Genomic DNA, 22,574 nt, shown 5'->3' on the forward strand with positions numbered 1-22,574 from the left:
TGTCTTTCGTCTCCTGGTCTGTCTCAAGGAGTACAGCATGCTGCTCCTTTGCTTGATTCTGGACCTGAAGTAATTCTCTTTGTGTTACGTGTAAAGCCAATGTCTTTTCCGAGAGGGCTTTTCTCAGTTCTTCCACTTCTCTTTCAGCTCTGCTCAGCTGCTGAGACAAGCTCTGGTTGGTTTCTTGCACCAGAGACATGTGCTCACGCACGCTGAGCAATCGGACAATTATTTGACGCACTTCCGCATCAACGATATCTGACGGCTGATGGCTTCCAGGGCTCGGGTGGGAAGGGGATGAACCCGACCCTGTCTGTTCAGAGATAAAGAGCACAGATTGGCAGAACTTAGGAAAGCAGCTCAGAAGAGGGGAGAGGGGCAGCATTTCCGAGAACCAGGACTCCCACCAGCTTGACGTCAGCTTAGAAAAGAGTTGTCAACAACTCTGCATCGGACATGACTCGAGGAAAGGTCTGATTTCACGCTGGCGTGTAGCGCCGTCCTACGAGGAGGACGGCAATTTAAAATGTTTGGGTTTACGTACCGCCCCCCCAGAGCTGTTGCTCTCCTCGACGGCTTCTTGGTCTGGTGGCGCCTTACAGAGGGCAGACTCCTTGCCCCAGCGGCCAGTGTCGGGCTCCTGCACCGGCCGCAACGGGGCGCAGTCGATGGTGGCGGCCGCAGGGTGCAGCTGGTCCCGGCCGTGCGGCCGGAGCTCATCGGCACGACGGCTCCCGGAGGGCTCGGGCACCACCCGCGCCGTCCTGCGCCGCAGGAACCGCCAGATGCTCTTCATGGCCCCGTGGGAACGGGCACTGCACGGCCTCGCCTCCCCTCTCCCCGGGCAGCAGGGGCCGGCAGGACTCGGCGGGCGCTGCCGGGGGCCGGCTGCGAGCGGCGGAGCCGAGCCCCGAGGATCGGCAGGGCACGGGCAGCTGCCTACGGGCTGAGCTCCACCGCCAGCACCAGCTCCACCAGTGACACCAGCACCAGCACCGCCGGCACCGGCAGCACCGCTTCCACCAGCTCCACCAGCAGCAACAGCACTGGCTGCACTGGCAGCACCAGCACCGCCAGAGCCACTGGCACAGCACCAGCAGCTCCAGCAGGTACGGTGTGTGCAGGGACTGTGCCAGCGCCCCAGGTCTAGTGGACCTGTGCGCTGACGTCATGAACGGCTGAGTGACATCATAAGGCTCTGGGGGCTGGGCGGGGCAGAGGGGCCCGCACGCTCAGAGCCTCTCTGCACACACACAGCCCACGGGGCCAAGGGGAAGCGACTGGTGTGCCCAGCCCCCCTGCGCATGGATTTGGGCACACGCTGCACCCCTGGGTGTGATGCTGGGTCTCCCCGCGCCCCTCAACGTGCCTTTCAGTGCGCCCAAAACCCCTGGGTGTGTGGGGGTGCCCTTTGGTACACCGTAGAGCCTTCTGTCTGTCTGCCAGAGGGCTACCCCAGGCCCCCAGGGTATATTTTGGGCTGCTCCGAGACCCTTGCTCGGCTTTTTGGGCTTCCCCTGCACGTCTCACTTAGCCTTTAGCTGCTCCTGCCGCCCGCGGCTGTGCTTTTCAGGGTGCCCCAGCCCCCCAGGTGTGAATTTCAGTGATCTCCACGGCAATTGCACTGCCATTCAGGACGATAAAGCCCCTAAGGACGCCTTTCTGAGCAGCCCAAGGCCCCGCGGTGTGCCTTTCGGGCTCCCCCAACTCCTTGCTGTGCCTTTGGCTGCATCTCCAGGCCCCGCTGTGTGCTTTCTCCTGCACCCCATCTCCCTTGCTGCACTTTCTCCTGCACCCCGTCTCCTTTGCTGTGCCTTTCACGACTCCTCCGTGTACCTGTCGGGGCAACCCGGTCACCATGACGTGCCGTTTGGGACAGTCCGGACCGCTCGGGCTTCCTTCTGGAGCACCCACAACCCCCTGGCTGCTGCCCTGGAGCCACCTCTGCTGAAGGCTGCCGGAGGCTGCAGTTCCCTGCTGTCGCTCTTCCTTCGTTTCCGCTGCGTCCCGTTGGGCTTGGGGGCAGACGGCCTCGAACGGTGTCGATGCTCCTGCTGGGTCTCCGGGGGCTCGCAGCTGCTTTGGTCATGATTCAAGGATTACACACAGCGGGTACCGTAATAAATCCTGTCTGGCAGACATCTTGGACTACAACAGACTGTCCTTGTTTCTAACTACGAACAGAGCATTGGTTAATGAAGACCTTCGGTCTGGGATTTTACAGGGGCGTGCTAGCAGCATTGGCAATAGAGATTGTATTTCGTATTTGATCATTTATTCCCTTTGAGACTTACTTTCCCAGCATAATCATTCGTCTCTCCTACTGCTATTCGCCAATTAGAATTCTTGCTCTTCAAGGCAAGGTGGGAAGAGCAAGGGGGTCGCTAAGCAGTAGCCCCAAATCCTCAATCTGGTGATGGCCGCAGCAGTGCCGCTCGCCAGCGCTCCCTGAAGTCTCCCGTGGGGCACTGGAGCTGGCCTGTCTACCCTCTGCGCTGCAGCAGGCCCGCACTAAGGCAGGAGGAGACGTGCTTGAAGGCCAGGCCCTGCCCCCTGCTGAAGCCCGGCCCTGCCAAGCTGCCCAGGAAAGCCCCGGGGGCAGGAGCCATCCTGGAGGCAGCAGGCTGGGGTCTCCCCCGGCGGGGCCGGCGCCAAGGGCCAGAGGGCAGCAGCCCGGCCCTGCCAAGAAGGGAGCCGAGAGCTGCCCACGAGGGACAAAGCCCAGGGGAACGCCAATCTCCTCAAGCCCTCCGCAGGCCCCTGGCACCCTCCCGGCGCCGCCCGGCCTGGCGGGTCGACTCCGGGGCGGGCCGGGGCCACAGAGCCCCGGCTGCGGGGCCGCCAGCCCCCGCCGCTGCCCGCCGGCAGGCAGGGAGGGCAGCCGAGGGAAGGCGCGTGCGCGCCCCGCCTCCCGCTGCCGCGGCCGCTGCCGGGAGAGGCGGCCGCGATGGCGGTGCTGGCGTCCAACCCCAACAACCCCGTGGTCTTCTTCGATGTCGCCATCGGCGGGCAGGTGGGCGAGGGCGCCGCCGCCCCGGCCCCGGCCCCGGCCCCGGCCCCGGCCCCGGCCCCTGGGGCTCTCGGGAGCCGCGCGGCGGGGCCGGGGGCCGCGGGTGCAGCGGGAGGGGCCGGCGGGGGTGCGGTGGGGTGTTGCGGGGGTGCAGCGGGAGGGCGGGGGGGGCTTGTTGGGGAGGGGAGGGGAGCGGCCAGGGGTGCAGGGCGGGGTCTTTTTGTTGGTGGTGCGGGAGGGGGTTGGCCGGGGTGCGGGGGGGGCTGTTGGGTCTCGTTGGGAGTGTAGGAGCGCAAGGGTGGGGGTGCGCTGGGAGGGGGCGGTCGCAGGGTCCGTCGTGGGGCTGTGAGGGGCGCAAGTGGTTGGAGGGGCGCGTCGGGGTTCAGCGGGGGCTGTGGGGTTGCAGGGGCGCGTGGGCAGGGGCTTGGGGCAGTGCTGCGGGGGAGGGGTGTGGAGGTGCAGGGCTGCATCGGGAGGGGGCTTGCAGGGCTGGGGTTGCAGCAGGAGGCTGACTTGGCGGGAGTTGCCTGGGTGCAGCGGTGGGGAGGCCGGTGGGTGCGAGTGGGGCCCAGAAGGCTCATGTGGCCGCCGTCTTGCCCAGGAGGTCGGCCGCATGAAGATGGAGCTGTTCGCCGACGTTGTCCCCAAAACGGCAGAGAACTTCAGGTGAGGAGCGGCCGGCGTTCCTGCGGCTCAGCCTGGAGCCGGCCTGCGAAGGGTTTTCGGTGCAGGAACGTCTCTGGTGGCAGAGTGACTGCCTGCCCCCGCGAACTGCTGCACCTGCTTTGCTCCTCTCTGCGTTGCCAGAGAGATGTGACGGTGCAGCATGCTGATCCCCGGGGGAGCCCGTCTGGCTGGAAGGTGAAGGCCTCCGGTCCCTCTCTGCTCCCTCGGTGGAGCTTCCGATAGGCCCGGTGCATCTATGAAGGGGGCTGCCTTAAGGTCACGGTAGGGCTCTCCTCGCCGCCCGGTTATTTTGCCACGGGCCGACGGATGTGCCTCACGCTCTGCTCTCTTTTTTGTTTTCCAGGCAGTTTTGTACGGGGGAATTCAGGTGAGTGGGTTCTAGTGGGTCTTTTTAAGTAGGCTACTGCGAGAAAGAGGGCTGGGCAAGTAGGAAGAAGGGTCACTTGGGATTTTCTCTCACTGTCCCAGTACAAAAGGAAAGAGGGAGAGAAACCTGCTGGGATGAAGTTGTGCCGGGCTCGTCGGTGAGTCGCGGAGGTGGCAGACTTTGCCATTTGGGCATGACTGTGTTCGTGCTCAGGTCGCTCTAGAACGGCCTGTCTGCAACTTGCAGCCGCCCGTGCTGCAGCTTGCCGCGGGATCCCGTCAAGGTGATGGTGTGGAGGTTGTAGGGAACGACGTCAGTTCATGTGCAGGGCCCACCGGAGGTTTCCCTGTGCCTCCGAGAGCACCAGCTGAGAGCCAGGCTGCAGCGCTTGGTTGTGTATCAAGGCAGCTGCTGAGGTACAGGGCAGCCCTTTGGGGCTCCGGATCCCTGGGAGGGTTTTGCGTGGGCTGTCCAGTGAGTCGCAGTGATGTTCCTGTTTATTTCCTTGCAGGAAAGATGGTGTCCCTGTGGGTTATAAAGGAAGCACTTTCCACAGGTAATTCCCCTGCTTTTGTTCAGGCACCTAAATAGCAGCCTGAGCCAGCTGGGGTTTTGAGACGCGCCTTCAAGGCGTTACTGGTCTGGGAGGCCTTTGTGGGTGGCAGCTAATTGTCCTTCTGTAGCTGTGGGGGATTTGGGGGCGCTGTCAGACGTGTACGCTGGGGTCACTGGGAGGGATCCCCCGTTCCTGGTGGGCCAGGTCAGAGATCATTTTCTGGCATCTGTCACCTAATCGCTGTCCCTGGTCGAAGAGCAGTGGCTCCCAAATCACCTGATAGCAACCAGTAGTTAATATTTGTGGTAGACTTGAGACTGTAGCGTTCGTAGGCCCTGATAACTTCCGTGGTGCTGCTGCGAGGCCAAACTCCTTTTTACCACGTAGTATTCTTCTTGAGGCATTTGTCTGCTGAGAACTAAGTATTCTTTTCCTTGTTTAGGGTAATAAAGGATTTCATGATCCAAGGAGGTGACTTTGTAAACGTATGTACCTCTGTATTCCTTTGGGGCTTCTCCTGCGTGGTGTAATAGGCACTGTTTCCAAGGGTGCGTGCTGATTTGGGGGCTCTGTTGGCTCTCTTTTGAGGTCCCCAGTAGTCACTGGAGGTTTCCTTGTAGCTTTGCTGCCATCTCACTGCAGCAGGCTGTAATGTACTTGGAAAGGAATCGTGAGTCTTGTGTGCACATACCCTCTCCTCCCCCAAAGAGTTCCTCTCTAAAAAGCCCCGTGGCAGTACAGCTCGAGGCTTTTCAAATTGGCAAAGATTTTTTTTTTTTTACCCTGTTGTCCTTCCCCGCCTTCTCCTGTCCCCCCGAACAAGAAACCCTGCGAGTTTGCTTTGCGGAGAGAGACCTTAAGTAGAGAACCGAGAAGCATGTGGTGCAAGAGATCGTTTCTGTGCAATTTTGTCAGTGAATTGTGCCAAAAGAGGACAGAGTTTGTGCCGGCAGTGGTGGTCGTGCTCTGAGTTGGGGAGAAGCAGAGTGTGTGGGGAAGGCTGGAGGACCGCGGGGTCTCTTGGCTGTCCTAGGACCCAGTAAAATGATTTCATTTCTGGAAGTGTTTCAAAACGTGAGGGGGCGTGATGAAGCTTTTTTAATCCAAACTTCCTAAAACTTGGTTGTCTGAAAGTCACTGAGGGGAGTGACCGCACGGCGGGCGGCTCAGCCGCAGCAGACTTTAGGTGGTCGCTAATTGCGATGCTGCTCCGATGCCCCCGCGGGCTTTATTCCTTCCCCTGGAGCTGCTCAAGCATTAGGGCTTGCACCAGACATTGAATGTGTTGGCTCCTGGTGCGTATGGAGGGCAGGGGAGCATCCATTTGGGGCAGAGTTGAGCCCTGTCCTTTTGCGTGGGGCTTTTAAATTTGTGTTTTAATAAACTGAACCGTTGGGTAGCGCTGGCTCAGAACAAGCGCTGAGGCTGACGGGGCACCTCTGTCACCCAGGGAGACGGCACCGGAGTAGCCAGTATATACAGGGGTCCTTTTGCCGACGAAAACTTCAAGCTGAAACACTCTGCTCCTGGGCTGCTCTCTATGGTGAGTAGAAAACACTGCCGTTGTAAGACGGAAAAGCTTTAGGTACTTTCTCTGTGCCCTTTTCCTGGGTGTATCGGGTATTTGCCAGGCAACAGACATCTCCACCGCTGGACCCAAGGGCTGAAAGACCGGCTGTGTAAGTGCTCGTCAGAAGGCTGCTCGTGGGTTAATGCGTGGAGGAACAGCGAAGTCCCGATGATGATCCTGCAGCATCCTTTCTTTTCCCCCGTTGGAGGGCTGGGGCAGGCTTTGCTCGATGAGCTTTGAGAAGAGCTTGGTGGCTCTTGCGGTTTGTGTAGGGTGGCAAGCGGTGGGGTTTTCTTCCTCCCCGATGCTGTTACCGAGCACTGACCTCAGCAAGGGGGAGGCAAAGAGGTGGGGCGTTCCGAAGCCGTAGCAGCGTTCCCAGGGTGCCTTTGCTAACATAGGCTTCCTGTTCCACGCTGTAGGAAAAACTGCAAGCGTTGCCCGTTGCCTGGTAGGAACAGTACCCTGACTTTGGCCACAGACAGCAAGCGGAGCCGGTGCTGCAGCGTTCCTGTCCGCAGCTGCTTCTCGCCCAGCTCTTTCAGCTGCCCTGCCCTTAAAGCACTTGCTTAGAGCATTCGCCATGTGCATTAGTTACTCCTCCCGTTCCAAGCACGGCCCAGAAAGAGGTGTCACGACACAGCTAAGCGAGCAGTGTGCCGTGGCGTGGGACGAGGGATCCCGCGCTGGTCTCGGCAGCTTTGTGTGAAAGCGGCGTGGCTCCGGAGTCGCTCTGCCGGGCCAAGCCGTGGTCCCTCCCAGCTGGGTCCTTCCGCAGCTGGCTAGCGATAAGTAAAAATGCCACGGGACTGTGTCCCGTGCAGCCCTGCAGCTGCAAAACGTGCCCAGTTCACTTGCCGGCCCAGAAACGGGCTTTAGTATCTCCTGGGTGTCCAAAGAGCTTTGAAAAACCGGAATGGACTTAAGCGTGGCAGAGCCGTGTTCTTAGCAGAGCGCGCACGCTCCGGGTGCTGCGCTCAGGCGTGAATTCAATTTGCCGTCCGCATCGCGCTGTTCCGTGAGCCCTGTGCCGCTGGGATCGTTGCCTTTCTCATCCTGGTCGTCAGAACAGACACGTTTGGGTTGGTTTGTCCTGAGGAAACCTTCCAACTAGCAGAAAGCTGCTTTTTTTTTTCTGCCCTGGTTTCTGTCTCTTCAGTTTTCCCCGGGACAATACTGCAGCCAGGAAGGACTCGCCACCAAAAAGTTTGGCCTTTTTTCAGGAGCGTGCCCTAGAGCCCAGATTTCAGCGCGATCTTGTGCTGAACGTGCCTGCGTAGAAGTACGGTGGGAAGTTGGTGAGAGCGGCATGACCAGACTGGGTGGCGTGCCGCGTCCCAGCCCGGGGTGCTCTCCTGCGGATGCGTATCTGCTGCCCGTGGTTTGTGTAGCCACAAGCTAAAAAGAAGCTAGGCTGGGTCTAGAGCAACAGCTTTTTCCTACGTGAGGCGCGTCTGCCTTCGGTTTTGGCAAGTCTTTGATTGTACACTGTTGGTATTTTGCCATTCTCCCCCCAGGCAAACAGTGGTCCCAGTACCAACGGCTGTCAGTTTTTCGTTACGTGCTCCAAATGTGACTGGTTGGATGGGAAACCCGTCGTGTTCGGTGAGTACCGGCAGCGGCAGCCTGGCGTCCCGGCTGAGGGACACTGCCTGTGGCGCAGCTGCTCGAAGAAACAGCCGGGGACTGCTTGTTCTTCGCCCCTCGCTTGTGGAGCACGTTTTAAGAGGGATCGTTTCCTTTGCCCGTTTAGAGCTCAGAAGCCAGCCCTGACGTGGCCAGTAGCTTTACACTGCACCAGACTTTCCAGCGGGAACAAAAGTGCATGTACCTGTGATGAGTGGCGGGGAGCAAAGGTAAATCCGGCCGTATTGAGATGGAAGAATTTTCTCATTCTAAGTAAAATCGTCGATGGGCTGTTGGTCATGAGAAAAATGGAAGTAAGTTGAATTTGCCCATTTCTCCGCGAACGTCCCCTTGGGCAAGTGGTACAGAGGATTGACAAGGGTGGTTCTGTTCTCTGCCGCTGTCTGTTTACAGGGTACCAGGGAACAGCAGCGTTGATAACTGGTATTACCGGTTGTCGTTGTTATAAAATGGCAGGAAAGGCGTTGAGGCAAATGCTGTCCTATAGATTGACTTTAGAAATGCTGTGCTGTCGTGGTTGCTGGTTGGTCTTTGAGCGGGGATTGTGTTCCTGTGGCTTTATTTGCGACGCTTTGCATTTGTTGGGGAAGCTGAATTGAAAAGCTGTTCCGTCAGCAACCCAGACGAGGGTGTGAAGCAGATCACTTCTGTGCCGTTGCCCGGGATTATTCCGTGGATGCTGAATGATCAGTTCTGCTGATCCGTGATCAGCGTGTTTGATAAGAAAAATGAAAGTCATCTCCTGAAGGGCTTCCAGCGTCGTGACTTGGTGTCTGAGTAGATGAGGAGATGTAACAAACAGCGGTGAGTTCGAGACGGGCGAAACTTAACTCCCTGGCCCGCGCCTGGCTAATGTGCGCAAGGGCCTCCACCCTCGGTCTGGGAAGCGGGGCGAGCACAGAGCTGACCCCCGTCCGGTGTTGAGAAAAGGTCCCGTGCAAGGAAGGGTACGGCGCGGTGTGATGCACGTGTTGCTGACCCTCTTTGCCAGGAGCACCGATGGCAGGGTTGCGGTGTGCCTGCCTTGTGCGTCACTGCAGCGAGGGGCGAGTTGAGGGAAATAAGTAAGAGACTCAGAAAGGAGCAGCTGAGTCCAGCAGAAGGAGAGGTTCAGAATGAGGGTTGCTGTGGGACTGTCTGGTGTTTGGATTCCGCAAAGGCCGTACAAAGGCAAGTTTGCTTCGCGTGTTGCAGCTGTAATTAGTAACTTTCAAGCTTTAGGCCAGAGCAGCCTCAAGCGACGTGATGCCTGCTGTATCTCAGGAGGAGCTCTCTGGCTTTAGCTCTGTGCCTTCCCTCCCCTTGGAGGGATCGGGGTCTGGTCTGTATCCCAAACCTCTGCCCGCAGAGAGAGTGCAGCAGCTTATGGCTGGATCCGTTGCCCAAATGCGTGATGGTGCTTCTGTGTGACTCGGAGCTGTGTCTGGATTTCCCGGTTCCTGATGCTGTAGGCATCTCTCTCTCAGCCGGTCTTGGAGTACCTGTCACTCGCGGGATTTGCCGAGCTTTTATGAGGTTTAACGCTATACGTTTGTCTGTCCTCAGAATGTGCCGACGGGTCCAAACAACAAACCCAAGCTGCCAGTTGTGATCTCCCAGTGCGGGGAAATGTAGAGCAGTGAAACAGAAATGGGGTAAGTGTGTCTTCGCAGGCCGCCAGTGCAATCAGCCTCTGGGCTGCTCTGCTCCTTTCCTTTTCTCTTGACTTAGTTTCGCAGTCCTTTGAGTCTGTAGAGAGCTGACTCAGCTCAGTGAAGCGCCAGCAAATCCCCACCGTTTTTGGCCTTCCATTCGATGATTTCCAGAGAGGTCTGGAATTGCCCACGAAGACACTTTGTCCCCGCTTCCATAACAGAGTCTTTCAGATCTGTGGCACTCCAGACTCTGGGGAGCTCCTCCTGCTTGATGAAGTGACAACAGGGGATGTAATTGTTCTTTCGTTTCCCTGGTACTTCTGGTGGCGTCGATAGGCTTTTGAAGAGAGGGACCACCTTGTTCCCAGGCTTTCTTGCAGATGGGCAGACCCGTGCTGATGGGTGGGGTCCCCTTTAGGGCTGTCCTCAGGCCCAGGCTTGTTCATCATTTCTGCTTGGAGCACATGATCTCTGGCCAAGATCCAGCTTGAGACCGGCAGCTTTTCCCTTCTAGGGACGAGGCCGGTGCCACCTCGCTGACTTCCCAGCCAGGTTTTAGGAACTGCCTTTCTGCAGCCTGCTGCCTCTCAGCTGCTGGAGACAAGGAGGGCATCTGCCTTGCCCAGCTTCAGCCAGCTGAGTCAGTTACTTGTCCAGACCCTTTAAAATCAGCCGGGAGAAAGAGGCGCTGGTGGGTTTGGGTTCGGAGGCGGGTGCAGAGGCCCGGCATGGAGACCCAGGAGGACGCCCGCGTTCTCTGGCTCAGGGTGAGCTGATGCGTGCAGCAAGTAGCGCTCCCGTGAAAACCGCTGAGGCGGCACCCAGTGTCACTGCACGGTCTTGCTGTTGTAGGATGAGTCGGGAATGACCGTCCAGCGTTTCGGACCTGTTTCTTCTGCGTTTCAGCGTTCCTTTGCCGGTGCTTAGGCCTGTGCTGGCTCCATGCCGTTCCATCTCCAGCCGGTTCCCCCACTGCCCCAGTCCTCTCTGCAGGCCAGATCCGCGCTCTTGACGTTCTCCTGAAATTACTTCATCATTGGCATCTTACCTTTTTTGGGTTTTCTCTCATTTTGAAATGTAAATAAAGAATTTTGTTAAATATGCGTGCAGAGCGCATCAGTTGACGTGCTCGGGAAGAGATTCTTCTTCAGGTGAGGAGGACTGCAGAGTCTTCAGCAACGTGTGTTGTCCCTAGCTGGTTCAGCAGGGAGCTTCTACTGGGCGTGGTGGTGCCGGGCCCTGCTGCTGGGCGATTGCGAAATGGGCAAGAAGGGGTGAAGGGAGCATGGCAGAGCACGGCAGTGCCGTCCTACAGCAGCTCCTTTACTGGGCAGGTAAGTCGGGCTGCCTGGCAGAGAGGTTCTTGGCGTCTTGGGAACAGCCAGAGCCTTTCTACACGCAGCCTTGCTGAAGCAGAAGGAATTGGCGCGGCGCAGGCTTCATCCCCGTGAGTTTGCTGGGCTCTGGGGCGAGTCGTGTTGTAAACAAGCGTTTGTAAAACCTCCCCTGGCGCGTGGCGGCACGAGGCCGTCGGGCTGTCGTGTGGCACGGGCGTTAGAGGAATTTACCTGGGTGCGACGTGGGTGTTAGGGCAGGGCTTTGGGCTGGGAAGCCAAGAATGCTTATGCTTTAGGAGCAGAAATTGGGCCTCCTTATCCTGCACGGTTACCGAGGGCGCAGCTGAGGCTGCCGGTCGGTGGAAAAACTGACTTTCTCCTTCCAGAATTGGGTTGCAAGCTGACCTACCTGCTGGGGGACACGCAAGCGCCCCTCGGGGGGGCTGGGCTACGGCGTGAGTTTCCTCATCCGGCAGATGAAAACGTAAGGGAGCTGGGACAAAGCCTGTTCTGTCACCTGCAGGCGCTTCATACCGCCCGGGGACGTCCCGCCGCTCCTCGGGCAGCAGGAGTGTGTTGTGTGGGGCTGTCTTGGGGAGGTGCGGGCCGCGCCCTTTGCTTGGGCGTTACCCAGCGCGAGGTGGCAAGCGCTGATGTGCTGGAGGACAGATCCTGCAGGCGGGCTTTGGTGTGCTCTGTTGTCTCGGGGCTGTTTGAAGTCCTTGAAGCAGGCTCCGGCTGTCGGGATTTCCAGGTCTCCATTCCTGGGGCTGCACAGCTCCTGAAGTCACTCGTGCTCACTTCTGTCCAGCCCGAGGCATCTCGCCTGCTTGTACCTGCAGAATCCCAGGTGATGAAAGAAACACAAAGCACACCGTCCCTTTCCTCTGCAGCCCCGAGAACGCTTTCCAGAGGGGTCTCTCCTGTGGGAGGAGGGTTAAAGATTCCCAAGAGCGAGGAGCAAACTGGAAGCTGGTGACAGCTGTGAAATAGAGGTGACCAAAAAGAGAGAGGCTGGGCTGCCGGTGCTGCTCGGGAAATGTGTCCAGATGGCCCTTCCCTGGGGGGCTGCTGAGGCAGGAGCTTGGCTGCAGGCGGCTCGGGGGAGCTCTGCCTGCCAGCTGCAGTGCTGAGGTTTGCACTGCTGAGGCGGGTACCCAAATTCACTGTACTTTTTCCTGAGGGAAAGCAGCGTATTGCTGGCTCCAGGCTTGATCTGGGGAGTAAAGAGTGAATTTAGCATAGCTTAGTAGTGAGCAGCAATTAGCTAGCTAGACCCAGCACAGGATAAGGGAGCAGAAGCAGCCTTGAAATGTTTGAGACAGTAGGAAGAGCTTGGATGAGAAAGTACACGATGAAGAAGACTCTGAGCCTTCCTCCGAAAGTCCCCAAAGGACGACCACCAGATGACAGCACGCGCGCGCCAAGAGGAGGAAACGTGTTATAATACTTTCTGAGAAACAATTATAATATCCCCAGCTATTCTCGGAACTAATTGCAGACGCTCATGAATATGCATGTTTTGAGGTAATACATAGAGTTGTAGAATGTGACCCGTGTGCCAGCTAGGAGGAGCGACCCCCCCTTGCACCCAGCGCCGTGCTAAACAGACCTGCTTTGGAACTCTCTGCGAGTTAGAGAGTTTGTCTCCACGCTTCAGGGGCAGCAGCTCTTTCTCAGCCTGATGCATGTGTTTCTGTCACTGCGATCAGCTAGTCTCGCTTCCCGCGTAGCAGGGGTCACAGAGCTTCCCCAAATGAACATCCTCGCAGGCTTCATCACCGAGATTTGAAGGTGTCTCCACAATTTCCTCCCCTAGGGTCCCTTGCATGGTGGATTCCCTATTTGCCATTGTATTTTAAGGCTTGTTTTTCTCTGGACTTCCTGAGCATCGTCCAGTTTTGATATCCTTCTGGTTTCAAGGTCACGGTCCCGATGCAGATCCCTTGCGGGACTGTATGACTGTTGGAAAGCTCTTTCCTTCGTTAGCCGACTTGGAGATCTCCTGGAACCGTAAGTGACCAAGATAGCTTGACAAGGCCTATGGCCATACCCCCCCATCGGTTCTTGCGATGGGCTGACCTTGGCCCCAGTCCCCCCCTGGCCGTGGTGTAACGTGGGAAGCTGGGTCCCTGGCTTGCAGTTTTCACGCTAGGATGGGGGAATGGGCAGTCCTTTGGGGGTGATGTTGCAAGGGCTGATGCCGAGGGGATACGCCTTGGTCGGAAAGGTGGTGGAGTGATGGGTCAGCTCCCAGATACCTTCTTGGTGGTTGCCGGTGAGTGAGGTTTGTCTCCTCTTCTGAGGGAGGAGTGACGTAGGCAAGGGCAGGGCTAGGAATCTGTGACCGGCAAGCCCATTTTTCAAGTGCCCGAGGAAAGTGACTTGGTGGACAAGAAGGCTGGGTTTCCCCCGGACCTTGCCCCTGGGGAATTCAGCAGAGCTCTTGGATCTCTCTGAGCCCACGTAAGGTGAAGACGTAGGGGATGGAGGCAAAGAGGAGGTGAAATGAAAGGTGATCCTTAGAGAAGGGCTCAGGGGAAGGGAGGGCAGCTGCCCCCCAGTCTCTCCCCCTCCCTCTGGCAGAGAAGCTCCCCTGGGCAGGAAGGATGGGATGCTGAGGAAAAGGCTCATTAAAGACAAGGCTGCGAAGAGCCCTCTGGCCCGGGGCTGCAGCCTGGCTCCGAAACGGCTCCAGCAGGAGGCATTTCTTTCTGGGAGGAACTGCCCGGGCAGGTGAAAGCAAAGGAGCTCCTGGGGGCGCAGCGCAAGCGCAGGCAGAGGGAGCCGAGCCTGGGCCCTGCATCTGCAGCGTGGAGGGGCCGAGGGGCACCTCAGCCAGGTCCCAAACTGCCGTGGGCAAAGCGCAGACCCTTTGCCCTCCTCCCCGCGAGGGCTGGCACGGGGCTCGGGACCTCTGCGCGCTGCCCGCCCCCTGGGGCGGGGGGTTAGACCCGGTCCCCCACCCGGCTTCAAGCGCCAAGCGGGGCGCTTGGGCCCGTCCGCTCCCCGCCAGCGCAGCCCCCCCCCCGCCGCCGTTCTCCGGGGGCTGATGGCGATGCTTTAACTGCACTCAGGACGTGTCTGAGGCAGCTCCGCCACGTCCCCCCCCCCGGCCTCCCCGCCCCGCCCCGCCCCGCCCCGCCGCGGGGATTAACGCTGCCGGGCTCCCGCCTGCTGACTCCCGCTTCTCTCCCGGCAGCCGGGAGCGCCGGGGCTGCACCCAGCCCTGGGAGCGGGGCCGCAGGCGGGGGCCGCCCGCGCGGCCGCTCTGCCCCGTGGCTCCAGGGCTGTGGTTGGGATTGCCCCCGGCTGGGGAAGGGGCCTTGAGGCCCCTCCGTCACTCCTAGCGAGCGTTCAGGATCTCCCCTCTTTGCTCCTCTGGATGTCCAGGTCCCCTCCTTGCTGCTGTGCCTATTCCATTTCCCTCGCCCCCTCCATCTCCCTTCTGGCCCCTGGACCCGTCATCCTTGCGCTCGGAGCCCCTCCTTTTGCCCCCCATCTTCCTTCTCCGCACGTTCTCGTCCCCTCCCTCAGTGCTCGGGTACCTCCCGCTCCCCTCCGCAGGCTTGCACGAAGCAAAGTGGAAGGGGGAAGAGCAGGAGCAAAGGGGAACGACTGGGTCCGAGTACAGATAGAGGGGAGCACAGAAAAGTGGGCACGTGCTGGAAGGCAACTTCTCCCAGTTTCGTTTCCAAACCTTGTAATTTTGGACTGGACAAGGAACTGGGGTTCAGGGGGAGATCCGGTGGCTTCACCCCCTTCCACCCCTCTTCCATTTTACGGAGTTTATCTACAAATGCCAGCCTCCGGGGGGATCTGGGGTGACGCACGCACACCCTGACGCTTGGGCGAGTTGCAAAAAAGCTGTCGAATCCTGTGGTTGAACTATATGACAGAAATCGCCAGGTCAGCCGATTTGGCGATTGCCCCAAGAGCCCAAAAGCCAAGATTTCACAAACCTCTTTCCCCGTGCAGCTGCGCCATCAGGGTGATTAGAAAAGGGAATCACTGTAGAATCTTCTGTCAGGTTAACATCCATCCCCTGTAATTCCTCCAAGCGGTCAGATGTAAAAGGAAAGAACTTCTGGTAAAGCACATGTAATTGAAATTTCAGTTTTGGAAAACTTTTGCTCTCCTAAGATAAAAGCAACAAGCAGTCAAACGACCGACCTGTTTTAACCCAGCTTTCAAATATTTCCCCGCTCTGACTACTAGGTAACAGGCATTGCACTTGGTAATCCAAACAATTCTGTACTGTCCAAATGTAGGCTGGTAGTAGAGGACTCTTCCTTGAACAATTCACAGACAGTAATGCTCTCCAAAACACGCCACTGTTAAAAACACTCCTATATTTACAAACGAGTGCTGATGCTCTGGCTCTCCTGCAGCTGGAGGCTGTGGTCTCTCCGGGCAAAGCTACGTTCAAGTACCCAATCTCAGAAGCTTGCGAGGGGGACAAGCCTGAGGATGAGTCTTGGCTTGCGGCTTCTCCTTCAGGCTTCACGTCTCGCGTGGCCTGCAGGGTGCTGAGAGAGCCTGGTGGTTCTCGTGATGGGGAGCTGAAAACAAAACAAAGTTCCTCTCCTGAGTCATTCTGCAAACTCCATCTGAGCCTCCGCCACCCGCACGGCCCCAACGCTCCTCCCAGCCTCTCTGTGAGGCAGCGCAGGGCGACAGTCGGTGCCTTTCGCTTGGACCAAGTCTGGGATACTCCTCCTCCAGCCAAGGAGCTGGCGGCCCTCATCTACCCCAGAGCCTCCTCAGACGGTCCGTCACCCTCCATGGCACCCGCAGGCCGTCACCGAGTCCACTGGGCTGGGTCTCCAGCAGGCAGGGAGCGGAGCTGCAGAGCCCCTCTGCCTTCCCTTGCCCATCTGGCGCGGATCGTGGGGATCCCGGCTACACCAGCAGAGAAACAGCTCGAGCTCCCTCCTGCCCCATAGCCTGGGACGTGAGTCACGCAGTCCTGGGCAGCAGCGGTCCTCTACGGCTCATCACCTCTTGTGTGAAGACACGCTTCCAAAAAGCCTGGGCACCAAGCTGATCTCTAAATCCCACCGTGGGCCCCGACAGAGTTTGAAAATGTCACTCCTCCGTCCCATTAGCTTCAGTCTTTAAACACAGTCTTTAGAAACGGAGTCAGCCGCCAGCACGGCATCTCCCCGGCTGAGGAGGACCCGTCTGTGCGGCAGCTCACCTCGCTCCAGTCGGTCTTGGCTGGCAGCTCCGTCTGGGTCTTGGCCAGCGACGTCTCCGTCCCCCAAATGCTGGAGCTGCTGCTGCAGCTCCTCCACCTGCTGCTCCAGGGGCTTCCTAAAAGCACGTTGGGCTGACAGTGAGACACTGACGTGGAGGCCTGCCTCCGTGAATTTAAGGCTGGCTGGGATCTAAACCCAACACCACGCTGCTCTGCACCTGCCCTGGGCAACAGCGAGGGCAGAAAGAAATCAGGACGTCCTGGCTGTCCCCACCTCCCAGTGGCACGTGAAAGGTGCGTGCTGTGTCCGGGATCCTCAATGCCAGCGGCACAAGAAAGGGCCCTGCCGGCAGCTGGAGGGTAAACCAAATCACTGGGCTGGCAGGAGGGGCCACTCACCTTCTGAGGCAGCTGAAGCCTCCAAAGCTCTTTCAAATCTGACACAGAGGGGATGTGGGGAGCTCTGCCAGGGACACTGGCAGGTCCAAAGGACACAAAGGAGGTAAAACCCGTGCTGCCCTGACTCCTTGAGCCCGCCTAGGGCCAGCCGTGGAGCTGCAGCAGGGAGCTGCAGGCTGGCCCAGCAGCATTTGCTGGCACACGCCTCCCCTCCGCACCCAGCACAGCCCTTCCCCAGCTCTGGGTACCTGTTCAGCCGCTCCTCGTGAAGTTCTTGCTGCGCACAAGCTTCATTTGCTCGGGTCCCCTTCAGTTCGCCCTCCAGAAGTTTCTTGTCTGAAACATGGGCCTCTGCCAGCAGGAGTTGGTGTTCTGAATCCTTTAGCTTTTGCTGCAGCTTTGAAATCTCGGACTGAATTTGGACATGGATTAAAAACCTTCTGAATGTATAGGCCAGGATCTGATACGGATCCCTTTGATCCCTCCCTGTCTGAGTCACAGGAACAAAAGGTTTCCATGCTTCTACTCAAAGCACTTCTGCACGTCTTGGTGTCAAAGCCCATGAGAAGCACCACCTCTCCAATGGCTACCAGACACTTTATCAGGAATTAGCAATAATAATCCTTTTCTGCACCTCATTTGATCCTGCACACTTCAGAACCCAACCCACTGATTAGTGCAAGAACACGGCAGAAGTGATGCCACGGAAAACACAAGCTTTTGCCATTTACCAGGTAGCAAACTGCAGCACATCTCCTCGGCAAGAAGGTGGTCTGGGCTTCCTGGCCTGCCAGCCCTACTGCCAGTATTTTCAGAGACCCCGAGTTTTAGAGACAAGAGTGGAGCCATCAGATTTGGCTTCTATTATCTTGGGTATGCTCCCACAAATAACAGACCTTTTTCTGAAATATTTTAGGAATCTTAAGGGCGTTTAAGTAGGAAGCGGGGTAAAGCCAGTCAGTGCATACGCGTACATACAGATGTCTAAGCGCGTCTCAGGGCTTGCCAAAACCTTTGCAATTCCATCAAAAGGGGGCAGTGCTCACCTCACCCCTTCTTCTACTCTGACGGCCTCGCTTCCTAAGGCATCACTCACCGCTTGTGCTTGGGCGGTCTCCTGCGCCTCTCCCAGCTGCCGACGGAGGAAAAGGTTTTCACTTCTCAGCTTGGCCAGTTCCTCCTGCAGCTCTTCTGCCTCCTCGATGGTGTCTTTCGTCTCCTGGTCTGTCTCAAGGAGTACAGCATGCTGCTCCTTTGCTTGATTCTGGACCTGAAGTAATTCTCTTTGTGTTACGTGTAAAGCCAATGTCTTTTCCGAGAGGGCTTTTCTCAGTTCTTCCACTTCTCTTTCAGCTCTGCTCAGCTGCTGAGACAAGCTCTGGTTGGTTTCTTGCACCAGAGACATGTGCTCACGCACGCTGAGCAATCGGACAATTATTTGACGCACTTCCGCATCAACGATATCTGACGGCTGATGGCTTCCAGGGCTCGGGTGGGAAGGGGATGAACCCGACCCTGTCTGTTCAGAGATAAAGAGCACAGATTGGCAGAACTTAGGAAAGCAGCTCAGAAGAGGGGAGAGGGGCAGCATTTCCGAGAACCAGGACTCCCACCAGCTTGACGTCAGCTTAGAAAAGAGTTGTCAACAACTCTGCATCGGACATGACTCGAGGAAAGGTCTGATTTCACGCTGGCGTGTAGCGCCGTCCTACGAGGAGGACGGCAATTTAAAATGTTTGGGTTTACGTACCGCCCCCCCAGAGCTGTTGCTCTCCTCGACGGCTTCTTGGTCTGGTGGCGCCTTACAGAGGGCAGACTCCTTGCCCCAGCGGCCAGTGTCGGGCTCCTGCACCGGCCGCAACGGGGCGCAGTCGATGGTGGCGGCCGCAGGGTGCAGCTGGTCCCGGCCGTGCGGCCGGAGCTCATCGGCACGACGGCTCCCGGAGGGCTCGGGCACCACCCGCGCCGTCCTGCGCCGCAGGAACCGCCAGATGCTCTTCATGGCCCCGTGGGAACGGGCACTGCACGGCCTCGCCTCCCCTCTCCCCGGGCAGCAGGGGCCGGCAGGACTCGGCGGGCGCTGCCGGGGGCCGGCTGCGAGCGGCGGAGCCGAGCCCCGAGGATCGGCAGGGCACGGGCAGCTGCCTACGGGCTGAGCTCCACCGCCAGCACCAGCTCCACCAGTGACACCAGCACCAGCACCGCCGGCACCGGCAGCACCGCTTCCACCAGCTCCACCAGCAGCAACAGCACTGGCTGCACTGGCAGCACCAGCACCGCCAGAGCCACTGGCACAGCACCAGCAGCTCCAGCAGGTACGGTGTGTGCAGGGACTGTGCCAGCGCCCCAGGTCTAGTGGACCTGTGCGCTGACGTCATGAACGGCTGAGTGACATCATAAGGCTCTGGGGGCTGGGCGGGGCAGAGGGGCCCGCACGCTCAGAGCCTCTCTGCACACACACAGCCCACGGGGCCAAGGGGAAGCGACTGGTGTGCCCAGCCCCCCTGCGCATGGATTTGGGCACACGCTGCACCCCTGGGTGTGATGCTGGGTCTCCCCGCGCCCCTCAACGTGCCTTTCAGTGCGCCCAAAACCCCTGGGTGTGTGGGGGTGCCCTTTGGTACACCGTAGAGCCTTCTGTCTGTCTGCCAGAGGGCTACCCCAGGCCCCCAGGGTATATTTTGGGCTGCTCCGAGACCCTTGCTCGGCTTTTTGGGCTTCCCCTGCACGTCTCACTTAGCCTTTAGCTGCTCCTGCCGCCCGCGGCTGTGCTTTTCAGGGTGCCCCAGCCCCCCAGGTGTGAATTTCAGTGATCTCCACGGCAATTGCACTGCCATTCAGGACGATAAAGCCCCTAAGGACGCCTTTCTGAGCAGCCCAAGGCCCCGCGGTGTGCCTTTCGGGCTCCCCCAACTCCTTGCTGTGCCTTTGGCTGCATCTCCAGGCCCCGCTGTGTGCTTTCTCCTGCACCCCATCTCCCTTGCTGCACTTTCTCCTGCACCCCGTCTCCTTTGCTGTGCCTTTCACGACTCCTCCGTGTACCTGTCGGGGCAACCCGGTCACCATGACGTGCCGTTTGGGACAGTCCGGACCGCTCGGGCTTCCTTCTGGAGCACCCACAACCCCCTGGCTGCTGCCCTGGAGCCACCTCTGCTGAAGGCTGCCGGAGGCTGCAGTTCCCTGCTGTCGCTCTTCCTTCGTTTCCGCTGCGTCCCGTTGGGCTTGGGGGCAGACGGCCTCGAACGGTGTCGATGCTCCTGCTGGGTCTCCGGGGGCTCGCAGCTGCTTTGGTCATGATTCAAGGATTACACACAGCGGGTACCGTAATAAATCCTGTCTGGCAGACATCTTGGACTACAACAGACTGTCCTTGTTTCTAACTACGAACAGAGCATTGGTTAATGAAGACCTTCGGTCTGGGATTTTACAGGGGCGTGCTAGCAGCATTGGCAATAGAGATTGTATTTCGTATTTGATCATTTATTCCCTTTGAGACTTACTTTCCCAGCATAATCATTCGTCTCTCCTACTGCTATTCGCCAATTAGAATTCTTGCTCTTCAAGGCAAGGTGGGAAGAGCAAGGGGGTCGCTAAGCAGTAGCCCCAAATCCTCAATCTGGTGATGGCCGCAGCAGTGCCGCTCGCCAGCGCTCCCTGAAGTCTCCCGTGGGGCACTGGAGCTGGCCTGTCTACCCTCTGCGCTGCAGCAGGCCCGCACTAAGGCAGGAGGAGACGTGCTTGAAGGCCAGGCCCTGCCCCCTGCTGAAGCCCGGCCCTGCCAAGCTGCCCAGGAAAGCCCCGGGGGCAGGAGCCATCCTGGAGGCAGCAGGCTGGGGTCTCCCCCGGCGGGGCCGGCGCCAAGGGCCAGAGGGCAGCAGCCCGGCCCTGCCAAGAAGGGAGCCGAGAGCTGCCCACGAGGGACAAAGCCCAGGGGAACGCCAATCTCCTCAAGCCCTCCGCAGGCCCCTGGCACCCTCCCGGCGCCGCCCGGCCTGGCGGGTCGACTCCGGGGCGGGCCGGGGCCACAGAGCCCCGGCTGCGGGGCCGCCAGCCCCCGCCGCTGCCCGCCGGCAGGCAGGGAGGGCAGCCGAGGGAAGGCGCGTGCGCGCCCCGCCTCCCGCTGCCGCGGCCGCTGCCGGGAGAGGCGGCCGCGATGGCGGTGCTGGCGTCCAACCCCAACAACCCCGTGGTCTTCTTCGATGTCGCCATCGGCGGGCAGGTGGGCGAGGGCGCCGCCGCCCCGGCCCCGGCCCCGGCCCCGGCCCCGGCCCCGGCCCCTGGGGCTCTCGGGAGCCGCGCGGCGGGGCCGGGGGCCGCGGGTGCAGCGGGAGGGGCCGGCGGGGGTGCGGTGGGGTGTTGCGGGGGTGCAGCGGGAGGGCGGGGGGGGCTTGTTGGGGAGGGGAGGGGAGCGGCCAGGGGTGCAGGGCGGGGTCTTTTTGTTGGTGGTGCGGGAGGGGGTTGGCCGGGGTGCGGGGGGGGCTGTTGGGTCTCGTGGGGAGTGTAGGAGCGCAAGGGTGGGGGTGCGCTGGGAGGGGGCGGTCGCAGGGTCCGTCGTGGGGCTGTGAGGGGCGCAAGTGGTTGGAGGGGCGCGTCGTGGGTCAGCGGGGGCTGTGGGGTTGCAGGGGCGCGTGGGCAGGGGCTTGGGGCAGTGCTGCGGGGGAGGGGTGTGGAGGTGCAGGGCTGCATCGGGAGGGGGCTTGCAGGGCTGGGGTTGCAGCAGGAGGCTGACTTGGCGGGAGTTGCCTGGGTGCAGCGGTGGGGAGGCCGGTGGGTGCGAGTGGGGCCCAGAAGGCTCATGTGGCCGCCGTCTTGCCCAGGAGGTCGGCCGCATGAAGATGGAGCTGTTCGCCGACGTTGTCCCCAAAACGGCGGAGAACTTCAGGTGAGGAGCGGCCGGCGTTCCTGCGGCTCAGCCTGGAGCCGGCCTGCGAAGGGTTTTCGGTGCAGGAACGTCTCTGGTGGCAGAGCGACTGCCTGCCCCCGTGAACTGCTGCACCTGCTTTGCTCCTCTCTGCGTTGCCAGAGAGATGTGACGGTGCAGCATGCTGATCCCCGGGGGAGCCCGTCTGGCTGGAAGGTGAAGGCCTCCGGTCCCTCTCTGCTCCCTCGGTGGAGCTTCCGATAGGCCCGGTGCATCTATGAAGGGGGCTGCCTTAAGGTCACGGTAGGGCTCTCCTCGCCGCCCGGTTATTTTGCCACGGGCCGACGGATGTGCCTCACGCTCTGCTCTCTTTTTTGTTTTCCAGGCAGTTTTGTACGGGGGAATTCAGGTGAGTGGGTTCTAGTGGGTCTTTTTAAGTAGGCTACTGCGAGAAAGAGGGCTGGGCAAGTAGGAAGAAGGGTCACTTGGGATTTTCTCTCACTGTCCCAGTACAAAAGGAAAGAGGGAGAGAAACCTGCTGGGATGAAGTTGTGCCGGGCTCGTCGGTGAGTCGCGGAGGTGGCAGACTTTGCCATTTGGGCATGACTGTGTTCGTGCTCAGGTCGCTCTAGAACGGCCTGTCTGCAACTTGCAGCCGCCCGTGCTGCAGCTTGCCGCGGGATCCCGTCAAGGTGATGGTGTGGAGGTTGTAGGGAACGACGTCAGTTCATGTGCAGGGCCCACCGGAGGTTTCCCTGTGCCTCCGAGAGCACCAGCTGAGAGCCAGGCTGCAGCGCTTGGTTGTGTATCAAGGCAGCTGCTGAGGTACAGGGCAGCCCTTTGAGGCTCCGGATCCCTGGGAGGGTTTTGCGTGGGCTGTCCAGTGAGTCGCAGTGATGTTCCTGTTTATTTCCTTGCAGGAAAGATGGTGTCCCTGTGGGTTATAAAGGAAGCACTTTCCACAGGTAATTCACCTGCCTTTGTTCAGGCACCTAAATAGCAGCCTGAGCCAGCTGGGGTTTTGAGACGCGCCTTCAAGGCGTTACTGGTCTGGGAGGCCTTTGTGGGTGGCAGCTAATTGTCCTTCTGTAGCTGTGGGGGATTTGGGGGCGCTGTCAGACGTGTACGCTGGGGTCACTGGGAGGGATCCCCCGTTCCTGGTGGGCCAGGTCAGAGATCATTTTCTGGCATCTGTCACCTAATCGCTGTCCCTGGTCGAAGAGCAGTGGCTCCCAAATCACCTGATAGCAACCAGTAGTTAATATTTGTGGTAGACCTGAGACTGTAGCGTTCGTAGGCCCTGATA

The 22,574-nt window shown here is 59.4% G+C and overlaps 1 protein-coding gene across 10 annotated transcripts; it reads left to right on the top strand.

The window, feature by feature from the left end:
- Positions 1-2,934: 2,934 nt before the first annotated feature.
- Positions 2,935-22,228, top strand: LOC147413060 (peptidyl-prolyl cis-trans isomerase H-like). Of its 10 annotated transcripts, none has more exons than XR_015184123.1 (11): positions 3,781-4,064; positions 4,166-4,221; positions 4,311-4,480; positions 4,576-4,620; positions 5,063-5,105; positions 6,071-6,163; positions 7,708-7,795; positions 7,944-8,046; positions 21,225-21,289; positions 21,654-22,093; positions 22,189-22,228. XR_015184123.1 is itself a non-coding variant. In XM_086480733.1 (10 exons), exons 1-9 carry the CDS (start codon positions 2,948-2,950, stop codon positions 9,449-9,451), a joined length of 537 nt encoding a protein of 178 aa, XP_086336859.1. In that variant the 5' UTR covers positions 2,935-2,947; the 3' UTR covers positions 9,452-9,471; positions 9,986-10,348. The 10 variants fall into 10 exon arrangements, 1 of the variants encoding a protein (XP_086336859.1); XR_015184126.1 differs by having other exon boundaries at positions 21,654-21,677; XR_015184127.1 differs by having other exon boundaries at positions 21,654-21,677; positions 22,194-22,228.
- Positions 22,229-22,574: the final 346 nt, after the last annotated feature.

The sequence above is a fragment of the Leptosomus discolor genome, unplaced genomic scaffold (assembly GCF_034619465.1).
Source record: "Leptosomus discolor isolate bLepDis1 unplaced genomic scaffold, bLepDis1.hap2 HAP2_SCAFFOLD_136, whole genome shotgun sequence".
Classification (NCBI taxonomy): Eukaryota; Metazoa; Chordata; class Aves; order Leptosomiformes; family Leptosomidae; genus Leptosomus; species Leptosomus discolor.

Bases quoted from the DNA above. Each gene is read 5' to 3' on its own strand.
- LOC147413060 (XM_086480733.1), top strand. From the start codon at position 2,948: ATGGCGGTGCTGGCGTCCAACCCCAACAACCCCGTGGTCTTCTTCGAT. The intron at 5,106-6,070 runs GTATGTACCTCT...TCTGTCACCCAG, and splicing joins AAGGAGGTGACTTTGTAAAC to GGAGACGGCACCGGAGTAGC. The intron at 6,164-7,707 runs GTGAGTAGAAAA...TTCTCCCCCCAG, and splicing joins CTCCTGGGCTGCTCTCTATG to GCAAACAGTGGTCCCAGTAC.